The sequence below is a fragment of the Cyrtonyx montezumae genome, unplaced genomic scaffold (assembly GCF_038088225.1).
Source record: "Cyrtonyx montezumae isolate F1298 unplaced genomic scaffold, pur_monq_1.0 scaffold_21, whole genome shotgun sequence".
Taxonomy (NCBI): domain Eukaryota; kingdom Metazoa; phylum Chordata; class Aves; order Galliformes; family Odontophoridae; genus Cyrtonyx; species Cyrtonyx montezumae.
The window spans coordinates 2,505,894-2,515,381 of NW_027071948.1; the positions used below are offsets into that span (position 1 = coordinate 2,505,894).

The 9,488-nt window shown below is 42.1% G+C and overlaps 1 protein-coding gene across 1 annotated transcript; it reads right to left on the reverse strand.

Moving 5' to 3' along the window:
• Window positions 1-898: 898 nt before the first annotated feature.
• CUNH1orf159 (chromosome unknown C1orf159 homolog) lies at window positions 899-8,710 on the reverse strand. Its single transcript, XM_065737794.1, has 10 exons — window positions 8,657-8,710; window positions 8,119-8,274; window positions 7,892-7,982; window positions 6,152-6,227; window positions 4,492-4,596; window positions 4,047-4,112; window positions 3,244-3,378; window positions 2,080-2,105; window positions 1,740-1,770; window positions 899-1,060 (listed from the first exon to the last, which is right to left on the reverse strand). Exons 3-10 carry the CDS (start codon window positions 7,961-7,963, stop codon window positions 963-965), a joined length of 609 nt encoding a protein of 202 aa, XP_065593866.1. The 5' UTR covers window positions 7,964-7,982; window positions 8,119-8,274; window positions 8,657-8,710; the 3' UTR covers window positions 899-962.
• Between the last annotated feature and the right edge of the window lie 778 nt (window positions 8,711-9,488).

Consider the following 9,488-nt stretch of genomic DNA (forward strand, 5'->3'; position numbering starts at 1 on the left):
CCATGCCAGGAGCCAATTTGATGAAAGGTAGCCTAGCCTAGCCAAGGAAGATCTTACAGCCACTTCAATTTCCTGAGTGAATACTCAGATGGGCAAGAACGAGCACCCGAGCCTGGGGGCTGCTTAGGCTGGCACTTTGAACAAGGTGCTGGCCTGCAGAAGTCAGGCACTTTAACAGAAACCCCTTACTGCATCCACAGAAATTCACCTGACCTCTCCAGTTCATCAGACAGATGCACAGATATCCTACTGGAATTTTGGTGGGCTTTTTTGCTGGGTCGAAGGAAGGAAGTTAGCAGGGCAGATGTAGCAGCATACCCACTACAAAGCCAAAGCAAATGGTTCTTTATTCAAGGACTGAGCTGAAGGTATGAGAAAAGCTCCCAAAGCATAAGAATCTGTTGGGATCCAACCCATAACAGCCAGGTTTCAGAAGTACTAGCAGTATGTGAATGGGGGGTCTGTAATTAGAGTTAAAACCCAGGGTCAGCTACATCAGGGGATGCTTCAGGAGGTGTTTTTGTGTTTTGTTTGTTTGTTTTAATTACACTTCAGTATCATTACATTGTCCTAGAACATTAAAGCAGTGGCACTTAGTGTTTGCTGTTACAAACAGGTCCTTCAAATAACTCCACATCCTCTGTTGCCCCCCGTACTTGGTGTAGGCCTGCAGCACTGAGATGTTCCATCCCAGGGACACACAGCACACCACAACGCAGGAAGAACTTGACAAAACTGAAACCACAGAGCTGGAGTAGTGCATTTCGAGATCACCAAAGCAGTTCACAGAACTGGATGCATCCCCCCCTCAGCACCTTCGCAGTAGTTCATTTCTCTGTTAACGTTTGGCACCAACTCTTTGACACAGTAGTCTGGCTCCCATTGAGGTCAGCTGGCACTTCAGTGGATTCAGAAAACGTTTCTTCAATACCACATACAGAGTCCTCAGTCGAGAATGAAGGCTAAACGTTGCTGATCCTGGTTTCAGAAGAAGAGATCATAGCAGCAGATGCAGACGTCACCAGCGACCGCTCTCGTCTGACGTATCGTGGCTTCCGAACTGAAATGGGGGGCACAGAAACATGGTTAGCACCTGCCTTTGTCATTCATTCATTGCACCTTGTGCCATCCAGCAACCTGCTGGCAGCCAAAGTCCTTCTGCCCCTTCAAATAAACAAGAAAAGCCCACGCTCCTACGTAGAGCTGAGAAAGAAAACTGCACGGACACTGTGTGTACTCTTATTGTCTTGCTCAGTACGTTTAGAGAAAGTATTCCCAAGCCTGTGACACTTGTTTCAAGAAACTGATGTGCTTCAGATCAGCAAGCCTGAAAATCAGTCAGCTTGGCCCCAGAAAGAAGATTCCAGTCCTGAAACTGGACTCCAGACTGCACTTATTCTTCAAAAACCATTTCCTCCATCTACTTTCATCTCTATTAGAATAAAAATAGATCTCTGACTTCTCTTAATAAAGTGCTACATCAATACTGTATGGCTAGATTAATTAAAGCAATAAATCTCACCCAAAAGGTCTTCTGGACATACTTCACTAGATTTCTGTGCTCTTGGCAGATTCCACAGTTCTATGCTAGGCCTGAAAGTAATTGTGTTCACTTGCTTTGTATTCTTAGCATAACCACTTTGAGACAGGCAGCCTTGCTTTCCAGCAAGGAAATGCACAAGAGGGAAGCTAACAGGCAAAACATCTGTAGCAGCACACCCCATAGAACAGTTTCTCACCTGAAGTAGCTGGGGGAGGTATCATGGATGCCTGCATGACAGGAGAACAATTGTGTCAAAGAAAGCACCTTGTTTCTTCAGTCTTATTAAAACAAATACCTTCTAGAGTTCTGATTAATTATTATGGTGTGTGTTGTCTTAGAGAATGCAACTCAAAACCCATACGGTCAGTATTCATCTGTTACATTTTTTCTAGTTCAGAAAGGAACCCAAAGCATCTTATTTTCCCTCGTTTCTCATATCAGACCAAGTAGCTCCCTAACAAATTGTTAAAACTTTACGTTGCTGTTTACTTGATGATTTAGGCTTGTTTCTTAACAGAAGGACAAATCTTACTTACTGTTTCACTAGGCTGGAGAACAGATGCTAAAAGAGAGAGAGAGAGAGAAAAGCCATCATTAAGCAAGACCTGCTGTAGTTGTGTTTTGCTTTGATGTTAAATGCATGTGTGGAATAGAATGGTTCCACTGGTGAAAACACTTCTATCACAAAGACCCCCAAACAGATTAAAACATTCACAGGATACACTGCAGTACTCTTTGCAAGATTAGACACAAAGGGTTGCAAAGGTCTCCAAGAATGACTCATTTTCCTTTCTAAGAAGGCAGCCACAGCTGCATCTCTTGAAGGAGATACAGAAGCTCCACTAGAAACACAGCACCTGCAGCCAGCTACCAGAAGAGATTGGCACACTGACACAACATTAAGTTGCTAAGGCCAGTGGTGACATTCTTAGCCAATAACTGAACTGATTTGCTCCACTCAACCATGTATTTTTCCTCTTTCTAAACTGATTTCTTTTACAACAGTCAAGCTTGGTCTCGCAAGACAGCCATGAAAATAACAGGAAGCCTGTTTGTTTGGGTGACCTAAGCCAGTAAGCAGCTTTCTGTTCAACAGAAGGAGCTCTAACATAGCAAATGCAGCCCCTGGAGGCTGTCATAGGGAAGATTCAAAGAGTCGGTGTGGAACAGGCAAGATGGAGACGCCCCTTTCAGGTCCCAGCAGATCCTGCATTCAGAGGGCAAACAGGTGACTGAATAGCACAATAACAAGAAACCTCTAACACCATTCCCTTTCTCCCACTGCTGACACATGCTGGGTAAACAGGATACCCTTCAGTGCTACAGTTCAAGAACAAACAACTGCTTTTTGTAGGGCTTTAAGCACCTGACATTTTGTATACTGAAAAATAAACACGGTGTTAACATGCCCAGCCTGAAAAAAGTCCCAGACAGATGTCTAACATTCAGTGACAGCTAGTAGGATGGGGAGTATTCAAAAGCTACAAAAAGCAACAGCTGGATGAGTGAGAGATACTGTGTAATGTGCACCTAAGCACGGTTAGACTTCAGAACTAAGAGCAGACATCCCCAATGCTGCAGTGAAAAAAATAACACTGTAAAAGCACATAGCAGGGAAAAGTTATTCTTTTGCATTGTCTTGCAGCAGCAAATCTTCTCAGACCTTTTGTTTCTGAGACAATCATTTAGAGGTATTTTACCTTTGTTCCTCCTGTAGAAAACATTAGGAAGTTTATTGGCACGTTTGAGGTAGAAGAAAGAAGCGACAGACAGAATCAGGAGTAAGCTGATGAAAAATGTCCCCAAGATGAGAGAAGCTGCCACTTCTGGACCCCCTGTAAAACACAAACAGACAACACCACCACCTAATCAGAGGAAAGCCCATTATTCACTACAAATCTCTTAAACAGAAGCTAGAGCTTCCTGCTAATTACAAAAGAGGTCCTCGGTTGGGGTCGTTTTTTTTTCCCCATATTTAAATAAAGAGGTAAAGCAGAAATCAGATATTCCTTATCTATATTAACCTCATCAGTGCTGTACAAGTTTTTGTTTGCTTTTTATTTATTTTTTTAGGAGATTAAGTAGAAGCGATTTCACTGATTTAAAAGAAAAAAAAACCCTATAGAAAGACTAATTGATTTTTTTAGACACGTCACAAGGGTGTTACGTGTTGCCTCACCCCTAAAAGAAGCAAAACCCTTGCTGGGTAAGTTTCAAGGCTCAAGTCACAGCATTTCATAAGTAGCCTGCTCCATCTGTACCAGAGAAGCATTTCAAGATCACCAGGACAAGATGAAAGAACCCTTCAGTAAGATACAGTTACCTCAAAATTTGGCTCTAAGGCTTACAAAAGGTTCTTGATGAAAGCTAGGTAAAAGGAGCTGCCACCTCTGGAATTAAATCCATCTTGCAAGAAAAAAACCAACCCTTCAGCTTGTTCCAAAGGGGCTCGTACACAGAGAGTAGTTGATAAGTTATCCCATAGTTATCCCTATCTACTCACCTATGTTCTGTATGAAAGGAGTTACAGTGCTTATATTCATTTGGAAATTCATCCCTCTGATACCAGCTGTAATTAAAAAAAAAAAAAAGGTTTTCAAGTGAAATCTGACAATGTATTTGTTGAAAAACTTTGTGAGAACAAATCTATCAGTACTTTCCCCCCCCCCCCTTTAAGCATTACGTTTTGTTTCACAAATTAGGAAGTACAATACAAGACTTGACATTCTGTTCTCTTCTAGGTTCTGCAGTTTCTGTCAACTAAATTCCAAAGCTTTTACAGTGCTCAAAACCTCTGAGTTATGACAGGGCTTCAGAAAAGGACAGAGTTTTACAGAAGGTGAAAAAGGCTTTGCAGTACCCAGTGTCTTCTTGAATGGTCTTTGTTGGACCACAAAAGCAAGGGGAGATCTCGTTGCTTAACATAACACTATGATTAAGTGACTCACTGTTTCTGCAATCAGTCAGATTGTAAACAGAAGCAACAGGAAGAGTTTCGTTTTTGCACTTAATGCAGCTGCTACTCCCATCCTCGTTCCACCGTCTGTAACAACCTGCATAAGAATGGGACACACAGAGATGTGAAAACAGCAAAAGCAGCACCAGAGATATTTCCTGATCTTCAGAAAGAGGTAGAGGTAACAAATCCCAGTCTAGACAAGTTTGGAGGTTTCATTTCAGAGTGCTCATTCCAGAAGAGGTATAACCCCTTAGGGGGTTTAATCAACTGCAGAGGGGCAAGCTCAAGACACGAGTGCTGCTGCAATATAGTCCTCCTCCATGCCCCAGTGTTCTCTGGCATCGTACTGTTTGTTTCACTTTAAGAAGAACCCAAGCCTGTTTAAACTCTTCCGTGACAGATGGTGAGTGTTTTATATCAGTCGCCCCACCACGCAGGCTGGAAACTGATTAAACTTTCATCTTCTATGACTTCAGTGTTCCAGTCTCCCAATTTGTGTTTAAGCACACGTACTGCTATCTCTTTCATGAGGAAAAAGAAAAATTTAGGGCACATCTTCAGTATCAACTTCATTTAATAAAATCAAGCTGCAGTGGTTTCACTTGAGGCTTAGACTCAAGACATGAAGATTATAAAGATATTCCTCCTAGATCATATTACAGTCTACATTTTAAAGCAAAAAACTTACTATGCTGGCTAAAATCCAGTTCTCTAGAGCCTTGAGCCAAACTAGTATCAATTATCCCATAAAGCAAACCATTAGTATGGTGCTGATTTGAAAACAGCTCTGCTACTATGGTTTCCTTAGAGGGAAACAGCACATTTGATGCCCACAGTAATAAATTACATCTGACACTTAATCTAAATACAAACAGACCCGACGTAAAGGCAAAGCCTTTCTATAGTAATAGGAAGGAAGCATCAAAGTCCTTATCTGACACCAAAGATTTGGGTAGGTTATCAGTTTACAGTAAGACTTCAGAGATTGCAATCCCATCACTGGGAAGCTACACATGGTCTAAAATCATTCAGGTGCAGAAATGAACGTAGCAATGAAACAACAGTTAAAGAACCTAACGAGGCAGTGAAATTATATAGGCTTATAGTGCTTTAACAGCCATCAGAACAACCCAGAAAGACATCCCTGTTTTTAAAGTCACTAATTCTCTCATTACCGTGGGCTTTGAAGCCGTTTTCCATCTTTTACTCTGATTTTAAACACAGAGTGTGCAGTATTAATAAAAAACAAAACTCAATTTAGGAAGAACACCAGCTTAAAACAGCACAAGGAAGAATGAGGCATTCTGTGCTAACAAGACAACACCAAAACTGTTCTTACCCATTACAATACATTGCAGCAGTTTTGCTTTTTATGCCCCTTTTATGGACTTTTAAGTATCCAAAATAGCTCTGACATAATCCAATTGCACGTTAAATGGAAAAGAAAGCATAAAACCTTATAGTCATCTATTCTACTTACCATGCAAGGACAACATTTATGAGTCATAAGAAGCACCATCTTGTACATATAAGGAGAAAGTTCACCTAGTTGTTTATTCCCTTTCCATTCCCCACTAAATCAGAGGCTGTATTTTGGGGTTAACTGTCAAAAATAATCTGGAATTCAATTAAAGAATAACGTGCTATACCTGGGCTGCACTGGTTGGCTACTGGACAGGAACTGTTTGACTCCAACATATCCACACAGCATTCTGCTTCTGAAACCTAAGGAAAAAAACAAAACAAAACAAAAACACTGCTTTAGAAATACACTTGATAAATCCCTCAGCAAAGCACCACACAGAGGGGGAGTGATTCTTCCCACAGCATCACTTCCCTAACAGATTTGCTCAGGAGTCATTTCTCTGAGGACACAGTGGTTGTTACACAAGTCTCAAACCAGCCTGGAGGACACAGGGTCAGTGGGAATCAGCAGATCAAGAGAAACATTCACGGTGACTACTTCCATGGTAGCTGATCACATGAGGCTGTCATAACTTCTGGTAACACAAGAGTTGAAGAAACACTTCTGGATAGTTCCCAGATCATAACAATCCACTAAGGTTCTGAAAATAGAGTTTTATACTGAAGCCTTTAGTTCTTGAGGATATTGCCAGTGTTTAAAACTGCACCAGACCCTTGTAAAGAGAAATGCACCGTGTTAATGTTAGGCTGCCAATACTATTAGTAAAGCAGCAGTCAAAGGTGTTCTTGAACACATGGGAAGTCCCAAAAAGAACCCAAAATAGAGAGACACCATTAGCACAAGGACTGGCAAAAAACACTGAGCACCCATAATGCAGCCAAAGATAACATCTACATATGGCAAAGCAATCAGCAGAGATGCAAAAGCTTCTTCCTTCAGCATTTAACATAACAGTAACTTCATGTATCCCGAAGGCAAGAAGAGCTTATTTTTTTCCCCACTGCTTTATATAAAAGCCAATTTCAAAATGATTTACAAATTACAACAAGCTGTGACATAAGCTTAGAGATAGATGGTTGTTATCAGCTCTGTGGTTCTTCTGAGGGAATGTTCCTGATGCTCTGTACAGACTTGGGCACGTCCACTCTCTGAGTTTGTACAATAAGTCACAAAACTCCTATGCTGCTTCAAGTTGTGTAGATACATTCCCCTAAAGCATACAGCAAGTCAGATCGGTCTTCAGAAGAGATTAAGTATTCTTGGTCAAAAGTAACAAGATCTGATCTGTATTTATACATACAAATAACTTGGGTATATCTAACGTGCAACAGTCAGGATTATTCTGCTAACTGGCAAAAATCCATCAAATCCAGGGGTGGCAAAGATCAAAGCTATCAGGAGAAACATTTGGGACATAAAACTGAATTTAGAAGGCTGACTTCACACTGTTAGCACATCACAAGGGAGGTGAAGAGCCAGAAAACCAATGGCTAACATCCTGGAGTGCAGTTTCTTAGAAGGTTTTGCTGGTAAAATTCTCCCAAAAGCAGAATTTCCCATCTGACCTTTTCCTGCGACACAAAGCAGCATCACAGCTTCACAGCTCTGCAATCATTAGAAAAGTTAACTTTTTGGTACCTACACTTCAGAATCTCTGAAGTAAAACACCTAAGCAGCTTGAAAAGTGTTTTCTCAATGATGGAGGTGTTTCTTTCTCATGGTGCAAAGCTTTGCCAGTTGCTCTCCTGCCTACGGGCACATAACTAGCACAAATTCAGCACTTTAGTAGGCACTCAGACCTCATAGCAAACTCATCCACTGTAAACGCTTCAGTTAATGACTGCTAGCATCATTCATTTCCGTTTAATTACAAAGCCTTCAATAAACCACAACAGGAAGGGGAAAATAAACAATTCCTCTAGGTTTTACAGTACCCAGCATGACAAATATGCAAAGCACCTACCGAACTTTCAGTAGATTTGCTGGCAACTTCTGCTACGAGTCTGGTTAAAAGAAGGACATACGGCACCTCCATGCCCAGGAAAGACAGAAGTCTAAATATGAACAAGGAAATGGATTGTTAATGACAGAAGTTAAGACTTTCCCTTCGCTAAGGAACTTGTGCCAACACACTCCTTTTATTCAAATACAAAGGCCTTTAAATTAAATATGCCAGGGGGAATGACTTACCTTGGTTGAAGACACGGATTTGAGACATTCAGAAATTTCCCTCCAGCTGCAGAAGGGCAGGTTCCTGGCTATGGCAGACCGTGGTTGCTAAGAAACAAGGAGCCTTATCAGTCTGCTCCAAACTGGGCCATGCAGAGACTGTTCCACACCCAGCATCTGAAAATCAATGCGATTGCAATAGAACAGTTACTGCCTGGCACCACGGCTGATAAGCCTCCCCACAGTCACAGGCTCCTCTGCCTGCAGCACTGAGCTGTGATGGATCTGTATCAGGGCAGAGAGCACACGCCACTTGGAAAAGGCAATGCTGCAATTAATTTTTCCCATGACAGCACAATCACGAAGCGTTACTGAAGTCTGTCTGCTAATAAGTCGTATTTCTCAACTGCCTAAAGTAAGACCTCCTCAACGAGCTGGCTGTGTACCATCAGCTATGAGCCTTCCTTCCCCCCTCCATACTTCACATCTAACTCCACACAATCTAAGCAAAGTCCACATTTCTTAGGTCGAGCTGCTTGGCTGAACTACCAGGCACTACCTCACACTCCATCTGCATTGTTCAGACACTTCCTATGTCAGTGCTACAGTATCTGCCTGGTTTTTTGCTCAGTAGTGTGGGAAGCCACACCCAGACCTCACAGCCAGCCTACCTGGTGGCTTCACAAAGAGCTTTTCCTATTATAAATAAAACATGGGAGCAGGCGAGCTCCTCCAGCTAGAGTGTAACATGAGGAAAGAAAGCCTCTGGCTGCAGGGAAAAGCTCTCTCGTGAGTCATTTCCCAAACTATTTTTGCTAAATAAAATTCCAGCGGATGAATTTCACATTACAAAGATGTATCACAACCCTTGGCAAGTTGCTCCTCTGAAAAACAAAAATCACTGCACGGTTCCTACGATTCACTTCCACTCCGCTTGCTGAAAAAAGCACGTGTGCAGAACCTGTTGCCTCCACTTTGAACCAACGTTAGCTCAGCTTAGTAGGAAAACTTACTCCTACCCTCCTACCAGCAAAAAGCTCCAAGACCAAGGGCTGAAAATCCTGAAGACCACACTCTAGTGTTACTGCCACAGGTAATTGGTACAGCTAATGAGGATTTGGACAGAGTGGGAAGAGCTCGTGCTGCCATGGGTCCTTTTCCATTTAAGAGTAACAAGGATGGAGATATGATTCCCAAATCAATGCCCCGAAGCACAGATGTTATTTTATAAAGCAATTCCTGTGGTGACAAAGACACCTCACACGCCAACAGCTGCTTCAACAAAAAAAGCAGATTCATCTCAGAAGATGAAAGGAGAACCTTTGTACAGTGCAGCACGTACCTCCAGGAGCCAGGAACACCTAGCTCACAGCTTTGAAGGTAATGCTCTC

Bases quoted from the DNA above. Each gene is read 5' to 3' on its own strand.
- CUNH1orf159 (XM_065737794.1), bottom strand. From the start codon at position 7,963: ATGGAGGTGCCGTATGTCCTTCTTTTAACCAGACTCGTAGCAGAAGTT. The intron at 3,379-4,046 runs GTGAGTAGATAG...TGTGTTTTACAG, and splicing joins TCCTTTCATACAGAACATAG to GGGGTCCAGAAGTGGCAGCT. The intron at 1,771-2,079 runs GTAAGTAAGATT...CCTGTCATGCAG, and splicing joins TTCTCCAGCCTAGTGAAACA to GCATCCATGATACCTCCCCC.